The 24480-nt window shown below is 41.9% G+C and overlaps 1 protein-coding gene across 8 annotated transcripts in view; it reads right to left on the bottom strand.

The window, feature by feature from the left end:
- NTRK2 (neurotrophic receptor tyrosine kinase 2) overlaps nt 1-24480 on the bottom strand; it is a 413238-nt gene that overhangs the window by 94989 nt on the left and 293769 nt on the right. For all 8 annotated transcript variants that reach the window (XR_011568150.1, XM_070795052.1, XM_070795054.1 and 5 more), the window contains one exon: nt 13957-14087. Coding sequence is in view for 7 of the 8 variants with exons in the window: in XM_070795052.1 (XP_070651153.1) it covers nt 13957-14087 (131 nt within the window). In the remaining variant the exon portion in view is untranslated. The remainder of the gene's footprint in view (nt 1-13956; nt 14088-24480) is intronic.

Genomic DNA, 24480 nt, shown 5'->3' with positions numbered 1-24480 from the left:
AAAGAACCCCTGACCCATGAGGTCTGTGCAAACTAGAGATTAAGGAGCATTGGGAAGGGATGAGAAGTGATTGGTCATCTGGAAAGACAGAGTGTGAGCCCAAGTAAGGAACAGAAATGAAGGAAGCATCTGGAAGAGAAAGCAGGTAGGAGGATGCAAGGTTAAGGAGAGGACAGCCCAAAGCACTCTCTCCTAGATAGCTGGCCCCAAAGTTTGTGTAGATTTTAACACTGGTGATACCCACAGGGGAGCAGTTCTAGCTTCACATCAAAATAATATCATATATGAAATGAGTCACCAGTCCAGGTCCAATGCACGATACTGGATGCTTGGGGCTGGTGCACTGGGATGACCCAGAGGGATGGTACAGGGAGGGAGGAGGGAGGAAGGTTCAGGATGGGGAACACGTGTATACCTGTGGCGGATTCATGTTGATATATGGTTAAACTAATACAATATTGTAAAGTTAAAAAATAAAATTAAATAAAAAAAATAAAATAATTAAAAAAAAAATCCAAGTTCAAACCTTGGCTCTGCTCTGGACCTCTCTGAACTCTGGTTTTCTCTTCTGTAGGGTAAGGAAAGGGTAACAAAGTCATTTCCTTCACAGGCTGCCTGGGAGGACTAGGTGAGGTAGTCTAAGCTGAAAGACCTCCCTAGCTCCCCGGTACAAACTGATATTTGGGAGATTCAAACTTGAAACTTCAACCAATTTGCATTCAATTCGCTCATGCTAAGTAAGATCTGAGAAGGCCAAAAGATGCATGGATAAGGCATGAGGTCAGTCCAAGGCATGAAAGTACCTCTGAGACTGCCTTGGTTCCCTCCTGAAATCCACTGAAGCCTGTGGCACTTTCTCAGAGATCCAGTCTCTTTATGCAGTCTACTTTGAGTTGCTGAGATAATTCATTTCTAAGGCCTTATTCCATCTTTAACCATGAATTGGAGGAGGCAACTGAGATTTTCAGGTCATTATCAAAAAGCATGAACACATTCTGCAGGTAAACATTCTTCTCAAGTTTCAGGTATGTAGTATTGACTCAAGAATGTTAGATTATGTGTATGTGTGTTAGAGAGAGAGTGAAAGAGAGAGATGAAGGGATGTCAGACAGCAGGGTAGAGTGTGAAGGAAGACAGGGTTTTCTTGTGTTGGGGGCATCAAACTGAAAGACTTAACAAACATCTCATATTTCCATTCCCCAGAGCAAAATCCTACAAGAAGAAACTCCACTGTCAGTGCAAAACTATGCTTAAAAACTGTGCTTCAGTACTATTTCTCAATTTAAGAAAGCAGATCTCACTATTCATGGGACAAACGTATTTAACAAATCTGGCTTCATCCTATGTATGTGCCCATCCATTTTTACATGTCAAGTTCTTTTGCTAAATTATGATCCAATTCTATTTTAAGAGATTCAGAAAATATGGCAGTAACGAGTTGGGCAAAATCGTCTTCTGAATTTGGCACTCGAAGGACAGAATTTTTCTAAGGGTGGAACCACAGCCAGACAGCAATCAGAAGCTGGAAAAATCCTGCTATCAACCCTATTTATAAATTTCGTCTCTGTTTTAGCACCGTGGCTGATTGTCATTTTACTCAATTAAGGGTGGCTTGGCTAGTTCCCCAAGTCCCTTGGCAATGGACACAGGGTGGCAGCTTCCCTCACTGACAGTCCCTTCCACTTAAGTTTCATTTTGACAGGAGTATTTGCCCCATCATTGAACACTGCTATTTTCTTACTCCCAGCATCTGCTTTGTAGCTTCATTTCGTCTTATTCCTGGTGAATTTCCTGACACTCTAAAGACGCCATCCTTTCTGAAGACATTCTCAAGGGAGAAGACTTATCTAGAGCTTCAGTGAGTTACTGCCTGGTGTTCACATTGATCCAGAGTTGGAAGAGTGGATTAAAATGAAATAAACTCAAGTACAGAACTGAAGTGAAGGTAAAATAGGAGAAAAAAACAAAGGAAGATTAACATTTACCTGAAATGCTTCCACAGAATATTAAGGCTAATGGGAAGCTAGTAGGAGAAGCCAGAGGACTTATTTGAAACTATTGGTGTGGCTGGATGCTGTGGGACATGACAAATGATTGTGCGTTCAACGTATATGTGGTTTAGGAGTTGTTTTTCAGTTGCCAAGTTGTGTCCAACTCTTCACAACCTCATGGACTGTAGCATACCAGGCTTCCTGTACCTCACCATCTCCAGAGTTTGCCCAAGTTTATGTCCTTGAATCAGTGATGCCATCCACCTATCTCATTCTCTGTCACCCTCTTCTCCTTCTGCCTTCAATCTTTCCCAGCATCAGGGTTTTTTTCCAGTGACACAAGGTAAAATCAAGACTATCCTTTTTAACATGCTGACCTTATATCCTTCTCTTATACATTTTCTTTAATTTTATTTTTAAACTTTACAATATTGTATTGGTTTTGCCAAATATCGAAATGAATCCACCACAGGTATACATGTGTTCCCCATCCTGAACCCTCCTCCCTCCTCCCTCCCCATACCATCCCTCTGGGTCGTCCCAGTGCACCAGCCCCAAGCATCCAGTATCGTGCATCGAACCTGGACTGGCGACTCGTTTCATACATGATATTATACATGTTTCAATGCCATTCTCCCAAATCTTCCCACCCTCTCCCTCTCCCTCTCCCACAGAGTCCATAAGACTGTTCTATACATCAGTGTCTCTTTTGCTTTCTTGTATACAGTGTTATTGTTACCATCTTTCTAAATTCCATATATATGCATTAGTATACTGTATTGGTGTTTTTCTTTCTGGCTTACTTCACTCTGTATAATAGGCTCCAGTTTCATCCACCTCATTAGAACTGATTCAAATGTATTCTTTTTAATGGTTGAGTAATATTCCATTGTGTATATGTACCACAGCTTTCTTATCCATTCATCTGCTGATGGACATCTAGGTTGCTTCCATGTCCTGGCTATTATAAACAGTGCCAAGATGAACACTGGGGTACACGTGTCTCTTTCCCTTTTGGTTTCCTCAGTGTGTATGCCCAGTAGTGGGATTGCTGGATCATAAGGCAGTTCTATTTCCAGTTTTTTAAGGAATCTCCACACTGTTCTCCATAGTGGCTGTACTAGTTTGCATTCCCACCAACAGTGTAAGAGGGTTCCCTTGTCTCCACACCCTCTCCAGCATCTATTGCTTGTAGACTTTTGGATCGCAGCCATTCTGACTGGAGTGAAATGGTACCTCATAGTGGTTTTGATTTACATTTCTCTGATAATGAGTGATGTTGAGCATCTTTTCATGTGTTTGTTAGCCATCTGTATGTCTTCTTTGGAGAAATGTCTGTTTAGTTCTTTGGCCCATTTTTTGATTGGGTCATTTATTTTTCTGGAATTGAGCTGTAGGAGTTGCTTGTATATTTTTGAGATTAGTTGTTTGTCAGTTGCTTCATTTGCTATTATTTTCTCCCATTCGAAGGCTGCCGAGTATTTTTTAACTCTTATACATTTTAGAGAGCAGAGAAACAGAGTTAAGGTGAAAGATAAAAAAAGAGATTATTATGGCAAAACCTTATTATCCTCTATGCATACCACTGTGCTTAAAGCATAAAAGACAATGAGTAAACTCTCCTATGAGGCAACAAATATCTGTGAGAATTGTGGCCAACATGCCTAAGTGTTTCTGGGTCAAGATCTGTTTCTAACTGAGACTGTTTACTCTTCTGATATCTTCCAGATCTGCACTGTTCAAAATGGTAGCCAACAGCTACATGTGGTCAGTGATAATTTGAACTATAGCTGGTCCAAACTGAGATGTGCTGCTGCAAGTGTAAAATACAGATTTCAGATTTTGAAAACTTGGTATGCATAAAATATCTCATTAATATTTTTAGATTAACAGTATGTTGAAATGAAAATATTTTAGGTAGATTGAGTTAAGTAAAATACATTAATAAAATTAGTTTCATCTGCATGTTTACACTTTTTATTGTGCAGACTAGGAAATTTTAAAAGACAAACGGTTCGTGGTTTGCTTTGTGACTCACATTGTACTTCTACTGGACAGATCCATTCTATAAAATCCACCTTAGTAGGCTATTAATGAGCCAATCTGCTTTGGGGGAAAATAATGCTAAACTGATAATAAGCCATCAGGGGCTTCCCTGGTGGCTCAGAGGGTAAAGCGTCTGCCTGCAATGCAGGAGACCTGGGTTTGATCCCCGAGTCAGGAGGATCCCCTGGAGAAGGAAATGGCAACCCACTCCAGTACTCTTGCCTGGAAAATCCCACGGACAGAGAAGCCTGGTAGACTACAGTCCATGGGATCCCAAAGAGCTGGACACAACTGAGCAACGACTTCACTTTGACTTCACTTTCAATGCTAAACTGAAATAGCGTTAAGACAGACACCCTCCTCATAAGGTTCCTTACAGGCAATGATTACTCAAGTATTTGGAAAGAGATGGTGAAGGACAGGGAAGCCTGGCATGCTGCAATCCACGGGTCACAAAGAGTTGGGCACAACTGAGCAAGTAAGCAACAACAATAGCCACAAGACTATGATTCTTCTAACTTATAGGGTCATCTCTGAAGAAAAGTAGATGAAGCTTCTAACCAATTCTTACAAAAGTGAAATTTTGAGGAGTATATTTTAATAAATTCAGAGACAGAAAGAGCTTGATAGAAATAAAATGTTAGAAACTAAGAAGAGTGTAGTAACTACCCTCCTAACATTCCTAGAAATGTAAAAGCTAATTAGATGACAATAAAAACAGTAATGCTCACACACACCCCCAGATAGTGCTCACTGTACTAGAAACCAACACTCTGTGTATATCAGCTCAGTGATATGGGACTGGCCCTTGCAAGGATTTTAAATATATACCAAGTGGCAGTCTCAAATGCAAGATTCATAGCCAGGGTGTTGATTGCTGCTATGTTTATTTTCAAAACCATGGTCTCATGGTTCCAACTCTAACAATTCAAACATCTAATGGGAATCATGAGATTAATTTCTAATTCACATACTTTAAGTACTTAGAGAATTTGGGGAATAAGATTGATGGTTTGTGTGTGTATATTATATCAAGTTGCATATTACAAATGCTAATCTTTGAAAGACAGGAAACTAATTCACAGCAACTGTCATATTAGAGAAATATTGACTCAAAAGAATGAATCAGAAGTTGGCCTCCAATATGGACAATTGCAAGATACTTACAGGCTTTAAATACACCAGCATTCAATTGACTGAGATAATTCCACTGGATAGAAAAGAGCTGATGGATCACTGTAGACCCTGATTTGACTCTGATTTGGGCTGTCATGTTAAAGTCATTTAAAAAGCAGCCCATCTACCACAATGCATATTTTCCAGAGATGCAAAGGAGTAAAATGAATACCCCAGCTATGTTTGGTATCAGATGAGTCCTCAGTAGAGTGGAATGTACTGCTTGGTTTCAGCATTTCTGAAAAGATGTATGTAAATTGGAGAAAAGCCAAGAAAAAAAGGGTTAAGGAGACAAATTAACGAGACAAAAAACAGGTCTCCCATCAAAGGTTAAAAGTTGAAGTTACTGGGGAAGGGACATTGATGGAGCAACTTAATAACTGGGGCCCAAGTGACTCCAGTACAAGAGGGATTCTGACACGGGAAATGTTGCTGCCCATCTTACAGCACATATGAGTGTGCACACACACACATACACGAGCACATATATACACATGCACTCACCAGGAAAGAATGCACTCCCACTATAAGAAGATAGAGATCTATTTAGCAATGTCCAGACAATAAGATGATTAAGTCTTTTAGCAAGCCACTATTAAAAGTTTTACAATTTGTTACCAGAAACTTATAAAGATGGAATTGATAGTATTTTCTGCAACATTATATTCTGTTAAGGAATATAAACTATCTTTTAAGGGCAACACTGACAAATATTCTCTTAACTACATTAATCTTGTCATCAATTTCTATTTGTGGGAAAGGAATTTCACATACTAAAGTAAATTAAGAAGAGGAGAGGGGCACAGGAAGAGGGAGGAATGGGTGAGAGACTTCACAAATAATCAAGATGTGAGAACAGAAGGATGACTCTTCTTAAAAATTAAAAAGAAGGAAGGAAAGAATAAAGACAAGAAGGAGAAAAGGAAGGAAGAGAAGAAGGGAGAAAGAAAATAGCCATCTGGTTTAGAAATAAACTTGTGTGGAGAACTCTTGACACTCTTTTTTTTTTAATTTTATTTTATTTTTAAGCTTTACATAATTGTATTAGTTTTGCCAAATATCAAAATGAATCACACTCTTTCTTATCTAAAGATTGTTTCCCTGTTCCAGAACTGGTGGTTCCTGGAAAGCGGTTCTTTTCAAGCTCTTCCACTTACAAATATTTTAAGACAACTGGCTTTAGTTGCTTCTGGCCTATAAGTGGTCTCATCTGTGTCACGTGACCACACTGGATTCTGGGACTGCAGGCAGGTGCCTGGCAGGAACACTGAGTGGAATAACTGGACACATGGTATTTCCTTGTTGAGGAATCTGAAGGTGAGTTATAGATACCATGGGAGCAGCAGCTGGCAGGAGCCAGCAGCCTAAGCCAGGGAGCAGAGAGGGGTGAGACAGCTGTGTCATGCCAGCAGGGAGGCCTGGAGGAGAGACCTAGTGCCTCCTGCAAGGATAACAAAGGGACTGCCCTAAGGGCCAATTCAGATCCTAGTGCACTTCTAGATCGCAACTGCTCTACTCACAGTGAGGTCCTGCAAGTCCTATTTAAGTTGGTCATCTTTCAGTTTTTCCTGTCAGATCTCTTTTCTCTGTCTTCTCACTTAGAAGCTCTAACATTCTTACAGGGAACAAACGCCTCCCTACATTTGGTCAACATGTGTGAGGAGAGCTGACCTCATCTTCCATTTGCAGGGATAGGCATGTGACCCAGGCCTGGATAATCAGAACATTCTATTCCCTTGGCTGGAGGGCCTGGTGAAACAACTCAAGATAAACCAATAGGAGTTGGCCCTTCGACTTGTGCATAATTGTTGGGAAAGAGGAGTTCTCTTTTGGGTTGCTAGGATGCTGCTGCTGCTGCTGCTGCTGCTAAGTCGCTTCAGTCGTGTCCGACTCTGTGCGACCCCATAGACGGCAGCCCACCAGGCTCCCCCGTCCCTGGGATTCTCCAGGCAAGAACACTGGAGTGGGTTGCCATTTCCTTCTCCAATGCATGAAAGTGAAAAGTTAAAGTGAAGTCACTCAGTTGTGTCCAACTCTTAGTGATCCCATGGACTGCAGCCTACCAGGCTCCTCCGTCCATGGGATTTTCCAGGCAAATACTGGAGTACTGGAGTGGGGTGCCATTACCTTCTCCAGGGTTGCTAGGATGGCTGCATGTAAACCCAGAGAAGTTGTTGCTGAATCTTTACTATAGTGTGGGGAGAACCTGCCCAAGAATGCATTCAGCATGGAAGAAAGCAAAGCCGAGAGACGGAAAGAGAGAAAGAGAGAGAGAGAGGGAATTGCTGATGCCAGGGAGCTAGCTATGCCTGAAGCTAGAGCACCAACAGCAAGGTTTTCCAGTAGTTTGGGCAAACAAATTCCCTTTCTGCTTAAACCAGCTTGAGTTGGGTTTCCAGTGAACATTATACTGCTCTTATTATCAAAGCTGATTGAGATGTTTTGCTTGCACCCCCTCATGAGGCCAAAGCACTCACTCTGGAATTTTCTTTATTTCCACCTATTTCCTTGAATTGCTTTTCTACTTGGGAAAACAAGAATATCTCTCTTATCATCATACACAATTGAGCAAAACTACCCACTCCTTTGTATTACCTCATACATCATGTTGAATTTCCTCAATTTGGTTTATAGGGCATGTGTAGGATTCAGTACACTAAAATATGATGCATTGAGCCTTGGGCTGATGTGGAGGTCAGAGTTTTAGTCCTTGGTCTGACATTGAGTGATCTCGTTCAAGCTATGTGACTTTGGAAGGATTATTTATCTTCTCTGGGCCCCTCTTCTGCTTCCTCATTGGCAAAAAAAGTATGAGTTAAACTAAAGAATTTCAATAATAGCTCTATATTTCTGCATAGTGATTCAGTTATTTCTAAAATGATTTCTCATTAGATTACATCATATATATATATATACACACACACACACACACACACATATACTATACACACATATAAATAGCTGATCAAATCATTTCCTTACTTGGAAGTGCCAACTGCCAACTCTTTACTTTTTCAAAAGGCTCTTTTTCAATAGGCCATCCATCCATCCAACAAGCATTTGTTGCCTGCCACTACATACTAGGCAATGTGCTGAAAGGCATGATCCCTACCCTCAAGAATATGCCACTCTACTGGAGAAGATAGACAAATGTTGATTAAATATACCCACAAATACATGTACTGATTAACAGCCTTAACAAATGCTCTCAAGGACAAGTACAGATGCCTTAATAACATGGAACTGGGAGGTCTGACCTAGACCAGGGAGTAGCAAGGGGAAGTTTCCTTGAAGGGGTAACTTGAGATGAGAGCTGATGGGTGAAGGGAGCTGTATGGCTCTTATGTTGGGCTGGGCCCCCCAGGCACGGACATGGCCATGGTGTGTTAGATGCTACGTGAGCTGGCTTGTGGCAACGTGCCACCGAGTGTATCAGTCAACTTTGCCAAAACCCTTGCATCGTTTCCTCTGTTGTTGATAAGCAAATATTTAGCAATATGAAAAGAAAAAGCCCTTCATTAGATACTAAAGAAAGTGCCTGCTGAGCTCAGACATCACTATTTCGCGCCTTGCCAAGTCTTCTTGTACAGCATCTATGACTCGTTTTAACTCATGCCTCAAGGAAGTCACTCAGCTTCTCTGGATTTGTCATCTATAAAACACGAGACGTGGGTTATAGATATGATTCCTAAGGCCTCTCTTGTGTTCAGCACTTTATGTTTTTAGGAATACACCTGAGTTAGTGGAGAGGGGGAAGAGAGACCATGAATCCTACAAAGCCCACTTGTGGCTATATTTAAAAAAATGAAAATTAGTGTGCATTCACAGCACAAGAAAATGTTGTAGGAATTGTAGCTATTGAAAAGCAAATTGGATGGAGCCAAAAATAGTTAATGCATCCACAGCTAATGCAGAGAAACTGCAATGAAGTGTTTCCTTGGCAATTGAGTTACTTAAAGATAAAGGAATTATTTTGATCAAAGACTCGTTTCTATGCACCTCATTTTCTCTATGGGTTCTCCAGTTGTCTTTCAGTGGGAAGGCGCAAATCCATTTCACTAAGAAACAAAGGTCATCCAAAAATATCAAGAAAAGGGCAATCCAACTGGATCCAAACAAGCAGATACTCTAATGGGAAAGGCTGACTCAGGCCCTGAACCCTTGAGGGGTCTGCACAAGCCTAGGCTAACTCGCATCTTAAACTGACTTCTGCGGATTGCTCAAGCTCTTTAGTCATTTGGAACAAGCAGCGTCAAAATTTACAGGAACCTGACATCTGTCAGTCTGAATGCAAAACCTTGGATTTCAAATCAGTCAGCTCCTTCTAGAGAAGGAAAGAGGACAATAGCTGCTATTTCTTAGCATGCATAATCAATGCTGCAGGGGTTGCTAGGCAACGGGCAGAAAGACTGTCAAACATCCCTGGGTGCCTCCAATGGAAGAGAAGCAGCCCCGGCAGCCACTCCTCAGAGGTGACAGGCTATGGAGGCCCTGGAGGCCACGTTCAGTTCCTTTAAAAAAAAATTCCCTTACTGTGGTCAGGAAGGCACCATAGACATTTTCCTCTCAGACTTATCAGATAGTCTTTGAATATACTTACAGTGGGCCCACATGCCTAAAAATGAGCTGGTAAGGCTGGCAAGAGGCAGCTCCATGTGTTATTCTGATCCCATTCATTCCAGAGCCCATGAAAAATCGGACTTGTTTCTTGCGTAGCTGTATCCTCTGGATCTCAGACAGTTAAAATGGGCCCCCGCCCTGCTGAAGCTTGAAATCATTCTGGCCAAGGTAAGCAAAGCCTCTGATTTCCACAAAAGGCCACATTTGAGGTCAGGGAGATGAGATTTCTTTGGTGTACGACCTTGAAGTTGAAATGACTTTTTAAGCTGTAGGTATTTTGTTCTCACTACTTGAGATAAAGGGACAAATTTTCTTTGTTTTCTTTTTCAGCAGTTTTGATTAAAGAGCAAACACTCATCATGGGTTGTTAATCTGCAAACAATTATTTGGCAAAGCCAGGAGGTTCATGGGGACTGGGGCCTGGGTCTGGGTTGAACATGGGATGAGGGCTGTGATTGGGATTTAAAGAAAGGCTGTAGTCCATGGGGTCGCGAAGAGTCAGACATGACTGAGAGACTTCACTTTCACTCTTCATTTTCATGCATTGGAGAAGGAAATGGCAACCCACTTCAGTGTTCTTGCCCAGAGAATCCCAGGGATCGGGGAGCCTAGTGGGCTGCCGACTATGGGGTCGCACAGAGTCGGACTCGACTGAAGCGACTTAGCAGCAGCAGCAGCACCAACAGTAGTGATGGGAAGCATGCTGTGGCAGGACTACTGGCTGAACATTGCTGACACTGGCTAATCCTTCATCTTTACTAGATCGAGCTCTGAAATCCTGTTTAGCATGAGTTTGGAAGGAAAAGTGATGTCTGAGTTAAAGGTGCCCTGGATTTAGCTGTGTAGCACTGGCTCCTTAAGGACACTGCAAGAAGTACAGAGGAGCAAGCACAGAATTAGAAATAACAGGAACGTGAAAGGCGATACCCGCTGAGAAATTTTGAGTCTATTTCTATCCAGCTGAGGGCTTCCCACGTGGCACTAGTGGTAAAGAACCCACCTGCCAATGCAGGAGACATAAGACATGTCGGTTCGATTCTTGGGTTGGGAAGATCCCCTGGAGGAGGGCATGGCAACCCACTCCAGTATTCTTCCCTAGAGAATGCCATGGACAGAGGAGCCTGGCAGGCTACAGTCCATGGGATCGCAAAGAGTCGGACACGACTGAAGCAACTGAGCACACACTACCGAGCTGAGGCCTCTCAGCTATTCCTACACTATCCTCTAGGTTTCCCTCATCTCCTACGATTTTCTCACATTCAAAGCTTTCACCTTGTGACCTCATGAAGTGAACAGATTCCTGGATGGCCTCCAAACATCAGCGGGAAACATGGCCCAGACCTTGGCCCCAGGGTCCTCATTGTCCTTGTCTATGACACATGCGAGATTGGGGTTACATGTTCCCAGAATGTCTTCCAGCTCTATCCTTGTATCGGGCTCTGAATCTCCAAAAATAGAGGCACCTTTTGGTCCCATTTTTCCAAAGGGGGAAAAAAAGATAACAGCAGAAGAAAGCGAAGACTGCAGATATAACACTGCCAAATGTTCTGAACATTTTGTGCTTTAAAAAAAATAACAAACTTTTTGAGTCAATGGAAGAAAAGAGGAAGCCATCTCAGCAGCAGGAATTAAACATCCTCAGGGTCCCTGCAGGATCCTCCTTTCACTCCACTCACCCCGCTTGACCTTGATTCTCTCCCACATCTCCCTTCCCCTCTTCTCTCCTCTGTCTCACTACCCCCTCCACTTTCCTATCTTACTGAGATGATGTTTATTTCATAGATATTACATTTCTCATCCCAAGAAAGGCCTGTCCTTTATTCACCCCAAAGTAGAGCTTTTTAGGAGCCTTTCCTGAGAGTTTAAGTGTATCTGAACCGCTCGGCTTAGTCACTTTTGATGGCAAGGAAAGCAGATGCATGGTGTTTCATTAGGATGAACTGTAACAGAAACTGTGTTTAGTCTGCAGGTTGGGAAAGTTCAAGAATCATTTTATTTCTCTCCTCAGTTACCCATTACGCATAAAGTATTTTAAGGCTAAATACAACAGTAATGGAATATGTATCTTTTAAAAACTGAAAAGTTCCTCAGTACCATTTTTCTATATTCCCTTATATATGTGTCAGTATACAATATTTGTTTTTGTCTTTCAGACTTATTTCACTCTGTATAATAGGATGAACTGAGGTTCATCCACCTCAGTTCAATTTGCAGGGCAGGTATAGAGAAGAAGACATAGAAAACAGACTTGTGGACACAATGAGGGAAGGAGAGGGTAAGACAACTTCAGAGAGTAGCGCTGAAACATACACAGTACCGTGTGTAAAATGGCATTTATTTCCTCATTATAGCCAGGACAATGTTCAACTAGTGGTAAGTTGCTGTATAACACAGGCGGCTCAGCTCAGAGCACTGTGGCAACCTAGAGGGCTGGGGTGGGGTGGGGATGGGGGAAAGGTTCAAGAGGGAGGGGACATAGATATGCTTATGGCTGATTCACGAAGTTGTACAGCAGAAACCAACACAACTCTGTAAAGCAATTATCTTCCAATTAAAAATGAATAAAAGTTAAAACATTAAAAGACCAGAAAGATAAATAAATAAATAAAACACATCCATCAACTCACAAAGAAAGCTGTCCTGGTGATAATGAGGAAATAAATGCCATTTGTATAAATACTTTGCGTTTGGCCAAACGAACAAAGAAAAACCAAAACTCAATCATCTTACGTTGGGTCAAGAAGTTACATTTTGTTACATTAGCCACGTACTTATTCATTTGGCCCTTAACTCATTTTATAAACATATGCCTCTCTTAAGTGTTTTACATAAGTTGTACCTTGGTGATTTTTTTAAAACATTTTGACAGTGCATATGTAAAAGATATGCTGAAGTTTTTTGTGCTATTTGTGTTGATCCTTGTGATTTAGGGGGCCCAGTGGAAATTTTAGCCCTTTCAATAATGTTTATTTATTTTTATTTTTTTAATATAAATTTATTTATTTTAATTGGAGGCTAATTACTTTACAATTTTATTGAAGATGCTGCTGCTGCTAAGTTGCTTCAGTTGTGTCCGACCCTGTGCGACCCCATAGACGGCAGCCCACCAGGCTCCTCTGTCCCTGGGATTCACCAGGCAAGAACACTGGAGTGGGTTGCCATTTCCTTCTCCAATGCATGAAAGTGGAAAGTGAAAGGGAAGTCACTCAGTCGTGTCTGACTCTTCGCGACCCCATGGACTGCAGCCACCAGGCTCCTCCATCCATGGGATTTTCCAGGCAAGAGTACTGGAATGGGTTGCCATTTCCTTCTCCATATTGAAGATGAGGTCTCCTTTAAAAGAATTATTGTAATTTAACATATATGCATTCATTATTTTATTTTTATTTTCCATGCCATGTGGCATGTGTGATCTTAGTTCCCTGATCAGGGATCGAACCTGCATCGTCTGCAGTGAAAGCATGGAGCTTTACAACAAATGGACTGCCAGGGGATTCCTCAGGTCTCCTTTTTAGAGTTTATGGAGAAATGGTTATGACAAAAGACTTTCAGACTTCTGTATTTCAATAAAATCTCGTGTCTCCTAGGGCGGTAAGATCCATCCCCCAGAGATGTTCCCCTTCCAGATGCCATGTCTGGGGCCTTGGAGATATTTGGAAGGGACAAAGTAAGTATAACAAAACATCTCAGCGGAAATGAGGCTGAGAGAGGGAAGTGAAGGCCACAGTGTCCTTTCCAGGTCTTCTGAACATGAGACAAGCTCCAGCTGAACTTGGACATGCTCCGGGCAATCTGAGGAGAAAGCGAAGTCTCCAGGTTTAGTGGGTTGGATTGTGTTTGACCCCACTGACTTCTGTCCAGAGTTCAGTTAACACTGACTGGGGAGAGTAGCTCAGAGATATCCACAGCCTGCAGGCTGGAAAGATGTTCCTGAGCAGAACCCATTGTCCCTGTGCCCCAAACATCCTTTCCACTCTCCATCACTTAAAGGAATTTGGACACATCTACCATGGCAGATATACTTTGCTCCTGAAATGGTCACTGCGATGAAATAAAATAAAGCAACACTTCCACATGTGAGTAGTGACCATGGGTAATGAGACATTCTGGAGTGTTCGCTTACCTTCACAGCCACCAAGATCTTGTCCTGCTCAGGACAGAGGTTATAGCATTCAGCAAGGAAAACTTTTCCAAAGGCTCCTTCACCTAGCTCCCTTTTCAAGACAATGTTGTGTCGCTTGATGTGCTGAACAACTGTAAGACAAAGACAGAACGGAAATTGGAATCGAGGCAGCCAGAGCTGAAGGCAAAGGGCAGGAGTCGGCAGGCTGCATCCTGAGCTCACAGACCTAAAGTCTCTCCTCTACACATAGAAAACTGGAGGATAAACTCAGCATCCATCCTCAAGATCCACCCAGAAGGCTTCCAGGCAGTCGGTGGTTTAGGCTTGCTCTCCAGAATGGAATCACTGTTTTTGATAGAACCAAAGGAATCACTTAGCTGTTGGCTGCAAAACATAATTCATGAGCTTTATGGACCAAGAAAGGGGAGAATTGAGAAGGGGATGGATATGAATGGCAGCTCTCTCACAAGCCAGATGCTTTGCATATATTCATCAGTTATGTCTAGTGGGAAAGGCAGAGAGCTAGCTAGGAAGCCCTAAGCCTTTGTTAAGCCCCTTCAAAATATTGAGGGAGACAGGCTCAGAGGACACGAAGGGAAAATGCAAGATCTGTGCATTGCTGATGAAGGCTGTGTCCTCACCTCACTTTTTGCTTCCTCACGTGGTGGGCTCCATGGTTGAGTTCTGGTGACTCTTTCTGTTTAGACCAGAAATGTCTAGCCCATTGTGCTAAAAGCTGGTTTCCTTAGCTCCTTTCTAAGAGCGGGTTCTAGCCTTGGCTGTCCAAAGCCAAGAAGAGACATGTACAGAAGCATCAGGGGAAGGGGGACTATTCCTCTCATGTAGAGCTGAGCTAGCCCATGCCACTCATCCATCACCTTCCTGGAGGAGGCAGGAGGCAATCCCAAGGCAGTTCTTTGGGAGCCCAGTGGGAGGCAAGTGAATGATTCTCAGGACAGAGCTGGTGGAGAAGCCCAAAAAAAGACTCTGCAGAGGATAGAGGACTCCACAGTGTGAGCTTGGGCCTCGTCACCCAGCACATTAAGCATTGGATCCCTGAGCCCAGGGCTTCCACTGGGTCACCGCCACCAGGCTTTTCTGAACTTCTCATCCCTGAGTGGCAGACTGACTAAAGAGACTGTGAGTCCTTCTAGAGCTTGGAATGTGCAGTCAACAATATTGGACTCTTAGAAGCATTCTTTCCTACATTTTATACATGGGAAAACTGAGTCTGCAGGAATGTCACTGATTCATAGTGTGGGAATGGAGGAATTGGGATGTGAACTCAGGTTTGTCTGAGCCCAGAGTCTGTAACTTTTCTTCTGCACCAGAAAGTTCTTTTTCAGCTGTAAGTTATGCTAAGTGTGATGAGAGAAAGGGAAGTATGTAAATAAAAGAGTAAAAAGTGAAAATAACCTCCCGCTTCCTTTCCGCTTAGTTCAACAGCCAGTTCAAATTATCAAAAGTTCCAAAGAAAATACAAAACTTATCTCTACAGTTTTAATAATGATAATAACATGAATACCCATGAAGTTCCCATTCCATTAAGAAACAGAACATCACTAGAGCTTTTGAAGCACCACTGTGTTCTTTCTGGATTGTACCCATTTCCTACTCACGTCCCAGGGATCACCACCATCCGGAATTTTGTGTTAATCATTTCCCTTGTTGGTTTGCTGCCACTGACACCTCCCCAGTGAGAGACTGTTGCTTGTTTTGAAGCTAATAAATGGACTCATATTACATGCATCCTTCCCTGTCTTAGTCTATCTCTCAACATTGTTCTTGAGACTGAATTACACTGTGTGTAGTGGTAGTAGTAATTCTTTTGCTTTTACTTTGTAATATTCTGTGGAAGGACTGTAACACCATTTATTTGTCCATGCTAGGTTGATGGATATGGTATATACAGTTTCTTCTTAGATACAACTTGATATAAAATGCAGGTGGTGATTAAGGTTTTGCTTTAATAGGATTTTCCCCCTGATAATTCATGTGGTTTGGAGCTATGGCTGCTTCCTTGGGCCTCTGGGAACTCAGGGTGATAAAAATCAAAAGGTCTTTTATGAGCAACATTATTAATGAATCTAAGAATGTATATTAATTTCTCATGCTCCAGCAGCAATGCCTGAATTTAAGAGGGGAAAGATGTGTTCATTAGGAAGAGTGCCCATATAAAGAGATGAATGTAATTCTTGCAGAAAATTAGCTGCCCTATTTAAATCTAATATTTAACTCCATGGTTGTCATATGTTCATTGAGAATTAAATTGCCACTTGATTTACTTTACACTCTAACCAGATCAAGGCTAGTATTTAACTTTTTTTTCTTGCATTTGATTTACACTTTTCTTGCCTCCCTCCTCCTCTCTCTCCTTTCTTTTTCCTTCTTTCCTTCCTTTTCCTTTTTTTCCTTTCCTCCCTCTCTCCCTATCCCTACCCACGCCCCCCACCCTCTCTTTCATTCCAAGCAGTAAAAAACGTTGATGGGAAATAACTTTCTAAAGCTATGGATAAAGCCACAACTTCATCATCTTCCAAGCTAAAATTGATGAGACCAGTTTTACCACACTGACCTTGAAGGCAGTAGACACATCTTTAAGAAATGGGCTATTTTGCATTACTTTGCTTTGCTATGTTTGGGATATAGTAGATTACATGAATAGTGGCCTTTTGCCAATGTATTCCATCTAAATAGAAGGAATTCCTCTTTTCTAAGACTGGAAGCCACTGAGGGGCACAGGTAACAAGTTTTTGTTTGTATTTGCATTTCTGCCAGGGTTTCATAGTGCTCTGCACACAGCTGGTGCTATCCAAATATTTGTTGGAAAATGTGCCAAATGATAATAGAAGCAAGAGACAAATACTGTTCAGTTTTATTATTTCAGTTAACTGACAACAATCCTATTGAATGTGCAGGCAATAAAAAAGCTCAATTCTCCAAGATGTCAGGAGTAGGAAGAACAACTAGTCTGAAGCTATCACACACTTGAGCTAAGAATTTCTTCCCATTCTCCTCCAGGAGAGCATTGAAGCATATCCCAAACTGCCTCATTGCCTGTTTCCCTCAATCACCAAAGGAAATCCTCGGTACCCTCTCAGACCATCCCTCTTTATCCAGCCTCAAACTGCCAAATTGCTCATAATTGCCCCAAGCAGAGCCAATGCTAACCCCTTCGTCTCCCTCACAAGTCCTTCCATCAGTTCTTCTGGATGAAATGCCCATTATCCAGTAGGTCCCTGTATCCAAAATCTCTCCTTAAACTTCTCTTTACCTCCTCAGCTCCAATAAAACCTTGGCTTTGCTGAGGATGGGCTTCTCTGATGGCTCAGCAGTAAAGAATATGCCTGTCAATGCAAGAGATGCAGGTCAGGAAGATTTGATCCCTGGGTCAGGAAGATACCCTAGAGAAGGAAATGACTGCCCACTCAGGCATTCTTGCCTGGGAAATCCCATGGACAGAGGAGACCAGCAGGCTACAGTTCCATGGGGTCGCAAAAGAGTCAGATACAAAACGACTTAGCAGCTAAAACACCACCATCATAACGTGCCTGAGGACACCCATAACTTCTCCCTCCAGCCCTCTCAAATGAAAGCCATCCCCACCCTTCACTCCCAGGTACATCAAGGCCTTTGTGCATGATGTCTGACCATGACCCACCCACCCCCACCCACCCCATCTCCTGCTAGAGCCCCAACCAGTTGAAAGCATCTGTCTTAGGGAGCCATCAGCCTGTACCACGTTGAGCCCCTCACTATGACATCTTGGCTACCCCACTCATTCACTGAGCTCCTTGCTCACATTTTCCCTCTCTGCCTCCTGATACTGGCATTCTAAGAGCCCGAGGCACAGACAGGTGAAGTATTAATAGTTTGCCCAAGTTGTACAAACACTCAGCTGCCATTTATCTTGTGTCTTTCAGCAATGCAGCTAAGAGGAGAGGCATTGGGAAGTTTGGTTTGGCTGTTTGCATGGCATTTAGCTGATTTTTTCTTGGGAGTAAGACTTTCTTTTTTAAAATTGAACTGTACAAAAAAGATCTTCACAACCCAGATAATCACGATGATGTGATCACTGACCTAGAGCCAGACATCCTGGAATGTGAAGTCAAGTGGGCCTTAGAAAGCATCACTATGAACAAAGCTAGTGGAGGTGATAGAATTCCAGTTGAGCTATTCCAAATCCTGAAAGATGATGCTGTGAAAGTGCTGCACTCAATATGCCAGCAAATTTGGAAAACTCAGCAGTGGCCACAGGACTGGAAAAGGTCAGTTTTCATTCCAATCCCAAAGAAAGGCAATGCCAAAGAATGCTCAAACTACCACACAATTGCACTCATCTCACACGCTAGTAAAGTAATGCTCAAAATTCTCCAAGCCAGGCTTCAGCAATGCGTGAATGGTGAACTTCCTGATGTTCAAGCTGGTTTTAGAAAAGGCAGAGGAACCAGAGATCAAATTGCCAACATCCACTGGATCATCAAAAAAGCAAGAGAGTTCCAGAAAAACATCTATTTCTGCTTTATTGACTATGCCAAAGCCTTTGACTCTGGATCACAATAAACTGTGGAAAATTCTGAAAGAGATGGGAATGCCAGACCACCTGACCTGCCTCTTGAGAAATTTGTATGCAGGTCAAGAAGCAACAGTTAGAACTGTACATGGACCAACAGACTGGTTCCAAATAGGAAAAGGAGTACATCAAGGCTGTATATTGTCACCCTGCTTATTTAACTTATATGCAGAGTACATCATGAGAAACGCTGGACTGGAAGAAACACAAGCTGGAATCAAGACTGCCGGGAGAAATATCAATAACCTCAGATATGCAGATGACACCACCCTTATGGCAGAAAGTGAAGAGGAACTAAAAAGCCTCTTGATGAAAGTGAAAGTGGAGAGTGAAAAAGTTGGCTTAAAGCTCAACATTCAGAAAACAAAGATCATGGCATCCAGTCCCATCACTTCATGGGAAATAGATGGGGAAACAGTGGAAACAGTGTCAGACTTTATTTTTCTGGGCTCCAAAATCACTACAGATGGTGACTGCAGCCATGAAATTAAAAGACGCTTACTCCTTGGAAGGAAAGTTATGACCAACCTAGATAGCATATTCAAAAGCAGAGACATTACTTTGCCAACAAAGGTTCATCTAGTCAAGGCTATGGTTTTTCCTGTGGTCATGTATGGATGTGAGTTGGACTGTGAAGAAGGCTGAGCACCGAAGAATTGATGCTTTTGAACTGTGGTGTTGGAGAAGACTCTTGAGAGTCCCTTGGACTGCAAGGAGATCCAACCAGTCCATTGTGAAGGAGATCAGCCCTGGGATTTCTTTGGAAGGAATGATGCTAAAGCTGAAACTCCAGTACTTTGGCCACCTCATGTGAAGAATTGACTCATTGGAAAAGACTCTGATGCTGGGAGGGATTGGGGGCAGGAGGAGAAGGGGACGACAGAGGATGAGATGGCTGGATGGCATCACTGCCTCGATGGACGTGAGGCTGAGTGAACTCCGGGAGTTGGTGATGGACAGGGAGGCCTGGCATGCTGCAATTCATGGGATCGAAAAGAGTCGGACATGACTGAGTGACTCATCTGATCTGATCTGATTATCATTATTTGGTGGGGGGCAAGCTGCACACATGCAGGATCTTAGTTCCCTGGCTGGGAATAGAAGTTGAAGTGTGGAGTCCTAATCACTGGACCACCAGGGAAGTCCCAAGACTTTCTTAATGAAAAAAGCAATGCACTGATTTCTATTCTAGACAATCTCACTGTGGACAGGCGCTTTGAATAACACCTTAAAGGGTCCTAGGAACATTTGGGTTCATTTTATGTAAAGTATCCTTGGCCAAGTGAGTCTAAGTGAAAGTCTCTCAGTTGTGCCTGACTCTCTGCAACACCATGGACTGTAGCCCACCAGGCTCCTCTGTCTATGGAATTCTTTAGGCAAGAATACTGGAGTAGGTAACTGTTCCCTTCTCCAGGGGATCTTCCCAACCCAGGGATTGAACCCAGATCTCCTGCAGTGCAGGTGGATTCTTTACCATCTGAGCCACCACGGAAGCCCAAAGATTCCATGATAAATAAGCTATCAGGTAAGTATGTTAAAAATTTTTACATTCTTTATTTCTTAGGTCAGTCAAAGCTCTGCTTTTAACTTTGGAGACTCCAGTAAAACCACTTCAAACACAATATGAATAACTAACAAAAATAAATAAATGAAACGCCCAGACTCTACCATAAATAGCTTCTTAGATTTGAAGGGGAAAAATCAAGACAATAGTTGATTTCTTTAAATAATTTTTTTTTATAAAAAGTATCTTTTTAAAATTCACCTTGCCAAAGATAAGAGTACCCAGAAGAGGTGTGTGTGGTGTAGGGACCACCAAACTCCTGTGGTCTGCAGACTGATCTATGTATGTTCATATAGCCAAAACAAAGGGTGTGATTAGATTATTGTGCAAATAAATCTACTCTATGGAATCAGGTGGCTCAGATGGTAAAGTGTCTGCCTGCAGTGCAGGAGACCCGGGTTCAATCTCTGGGTTGGGAAGATCCCCTGTAGAAGGAAACCCACTCCAGTACTCTTGCCTGGAAAATTCCATGGACTGGGGAGCCTTGTAGGCTACAGTCCAGGGGGTCACAAAGAGTCGGACAGGACTGAGCGACTTCATTCATGGAATCAGGGAGAAAGTGATGACCAGAAGTAATAATTGAGATGAGGGACTAAATATTGTGGATATCTTTATCATTAATGGAATTTTCCAGGGTGGAAATTCACTGCACTTGGGCATTTGTTTCCCAAGTACCAGAACTGAGTAGATTTCTAGTTTTATATTAGTATCACATTACAGCCACTGAAAAATGCATTCTGTCACAAAGAAGTTCCAGTAGTTGGTGGAGATGCTTGTAGTTTCAGGTGGTTTAAATAAAATTCCTAGTATCAATTTCTCCCAAAAGTAAATATCCTATATATACATGCAGGCTATAGTTCAACCCAGGCCTATATTCATTACTACTAAATCTAAAAATAACACAATACATAAATAAATATCACTCCACCCATTTAAGGTTGAAGTAGGAAACATATCCTCCCATTTCCTCAGTAAGAGAGTTTCACAGAGAACCTTGTCCCCCTGGAAATTTCCTACTCATCACATGGACCTTAAATTGAGACATTCATGGAATCTTTAATATATGCCAACTACTCTGCAGTTAAAAGGAAAGACATCTTATATTTGTTAGTAGGACTGTATAAATAATATACCCCAGAAAATAATGTTCTGTATTAGGAGGAATCTCTATGTCTCCCTACAAACCTAAATGTACGGCCTGCCTCAGCAGTTCCAGTGCAGAGGACTAGATGCTGTGATGGAAACAGAAGTTAAAGATCACTGAGTCCGACTCCCTCATGTTTGACAGTTGGCCAGTGAGTCTCAGAGAGGTGAAGTGACTTTCCCAGGGCCACACAGCTAGAAAGTGGCCAAGCTAGAACTCAGAGCCCCTAACTCTCAGGAGAGTGACCTTGGACTCTGTAACACAAGCCCCTATTTGAGATTGCGTGCAGTGAGCATTCCCTGCCAATAAAGTGAAAACAGGTATATCATTCAGTTAATTATCTCTTCAACTAGAAATACTTGAAACGTTCATATTTATCATCTGAAATGGATCAAGCATCTCATAATGAAGAATATCATTACAAAATGGCCAATAAAAATAAAATATTAGCACATAAAGTAGGATGCCAAAGCTATGAAACATGCTTGAGCTTGATTTTAAATGCAAGTAACAAAAATTATTTACTAAATATCTTAATGTCTATATCATAAGGAGCATATTGAAACAGGTTAAATCATCTACCTTGAAAAAGTTAATTTATATGAAAGATGGGAACTATGGTTTTGAATTTCATCTATATTTTTATTATTAAGATATAAGTTTGGATAATATTGAAAATAAACGTGATTAAGACCAGAGATGTAAAAAACACCAGGACAAGACAAAGCCAAATATTCATAAATAACATTAATGATAAAATAAAACATGAAACAATACTGAGCCATTCTTAAGCAATTTTCAGCAAAAAATCCCAATGTGCATTACCATCGATTAATTTTCATATCCCTCTGAATGAGGTCAATAGTCACATTTATTTTACAGATGACACTACAATTAATTGACTAACTTGTGGTCATAGAGCAATCCACTTATCCTTTTCCAAGTGCAATTTCCAATGAAACAAGGAAATAGGAAGGAAAGGGAGAGACCCTAATATGTGCTGATTGCTATTAAGGGCCTGGAAATGTGCTGAGAGGTTTATGAGGGTTATCAATCTTCACAGCAATCTAGTAGGGTATGCTTATTTCCATTTTCAGATTAAAGTAACAAGGAGGGGATCACATGTGCTAAATAACTCGTCTGAACTGATGCTGAAGCTGAAACTCCAATACTTTGACCACCTGACGTGAAGAGCTGACCCATTTGAAAACCCTTAATGCTGGGAAAGATTGAAGGCAGGAGGAGAAGGGGACAACAGAGGATGAGATGGTTGGATGGCATCACTAACTCAGTGGACATGAGTTTGGGTAAACTCTCGGAGTTGGTGATGGATAGGGAGGCCTGGTGTGCCGTGGTCCGTGGGGTCACAAAGAGTCTGACACAACTGAGCGACTGAACTGAACTGAACTGAATTGAACTGAATTTGTATTATACAACTGGTAACAGGCAGAGTTTAAATTCTTTCCACTACAATACTTTATCTTTCCTTGGCCTTCTTACAACATACAAAGTGAAAGAGAAAGTGAGCTTGAATTTGCCCACCTAGGGAATCATAGGTCTACATTTATCACTTTAGTTCAACAAACCCTTATTAAGCATATACTATAGCCTGGGCTTCACTGGTGGCTCAGATGGCAAAGAATTTGCCTGCAATGCAGGAGACAAAGGGTTGATCTTTGGGTCAGGAAGATCCCCTGGAGAAAGGAATGGCTACCCACTCCAGTATTTTTAGGGCTTCCCAGGTGGCACTAGTGGTAAAGAACCCACTGGAGGCACAGGAGACATAAGAGATGTGGGTTCGATGTCTGGGTCAGGAAGATTCCCTGGAGGAGGGCATGGCTATCTACTCTAGTATTCTTGCCTGGAGAATCCCACAGACAGAGGAGCCTGGCAGGTTACAGTCCCTGGGGTCACAAAAGAGTTGGACATGACTAAAGCGATTTCAAGTAATTTATGTGATCATGTAAGGGAAAAGAAAAACTTAAATAAGAACTCAAGTCAGAGAAAACAGAAAAGAAGGCTAAAACAAGATAAGTAGAAATGCAAATATGCAGATTCTAATGTTCCACATAGCTATTAAAATTGCCATAATTTGACTCTGAGTTTCCTGGCAGCAGAAGCCAAGAGGGAAACACACTAATTTATAAAATTTTGACTACTCATAAGTAAGAGCACAGAAATTTCTAAGTAAGATTTTTCATGGAATTTAGTTTTGAAAGGAATACATCAAATGGATTTTACATTGAAAATCAATGTCCTTAACAACATCTGTAGTGTAAATAGTGAGCATCCTAATAATATTTCTTATGGCAGAGCTCAATAAGGAAAAAACATATGACACAAAAACCACCCTCAGTCAAACACTGTGCAGGGAGTCCAGACTGCTTATCATCATAATGGCATAAAAATCAATGCCTATGGGCTTACTCAGGAATGCTTTGGGGATGGGGTGAAAGAAGAGATGTAATTTTCCACACCCACTGCTGGGCCTAGAACATATTAGGCAATCAATACTATTTTATGAATAAATAATAACATGAACATGCAAAAATAGATGAGTGATTGAACAAGAGATGAGAATGGTAGAGAAGAGGGCACTTAAGGAGGGGGAAGAGAAAAAGCAAGCAGGAGGAGGAAAAAAGCCCACAGTGGGATTTAAGAAATTGTGATTTGTCCTGTTTTTTCCTAAAGAGAAGGAGCAGACAATATGTAGCAAAAGGAGGATGAGGTTGGATCACAGAGGACCTTGAAGTCCTTATTAACAAGTCCGGACTCTTGGACAAATGACTTTACTGCTTTTTGCCTTCATTTTCTTGTCTTTAAATAAAAGAGTTTAGATTAAACAGTATTTTAGGTCTGCTTCAGCACATTCATGTTCCATAATCAGTGAATCCTTGGATTTGTTTTATATGTAAGTCCTATCTAGAAGACTTTTGAGCATGGAAGAAAAGTGGCAAGAACAAATGATTCTGGCAGTAGTCGAACTAAAGGCAGAGGGGCAAGTTTAGGAGTAACTACAGACCTCCCTCTCACAGAGGCCCATGCTGAGCTGGAAGGTGGGCTCCATCCAGCCACTCATTCATCCTTCCTCTCCAGTCTCCTGTCCAAGAAATGCACACAGCTCAGGGTGACAGACCACAGGGAGGCTGAGATCAAGTCTGTGACCCCAAAGGGAACAGATGAAGTCACCAAGGACTAATCCTGATGTTTTCAGGGACAGTCAGAAAACAAGGAGCCTTAGAA

The sequence above is a fragment of the Bos indicus genome, chromosome 8, assembly GCF_029378745.1.
Source record: "Bos indicus isolate NIAB-ARS_2022 breed Sahiwal x Tharparkar chromosome 8, NIAB-ARS_B.indTharparkar_mat_pri_1.0, whole genome shotgun sequence".
NCBI lineage: Eukaryota > Metazoa > Chordata > Mammalia > Artiodactyla > Bovidae > Bos > Bos indicus.
This window is presented reverse-complemented; position numbering and strand designations above follow the sequence as displayed.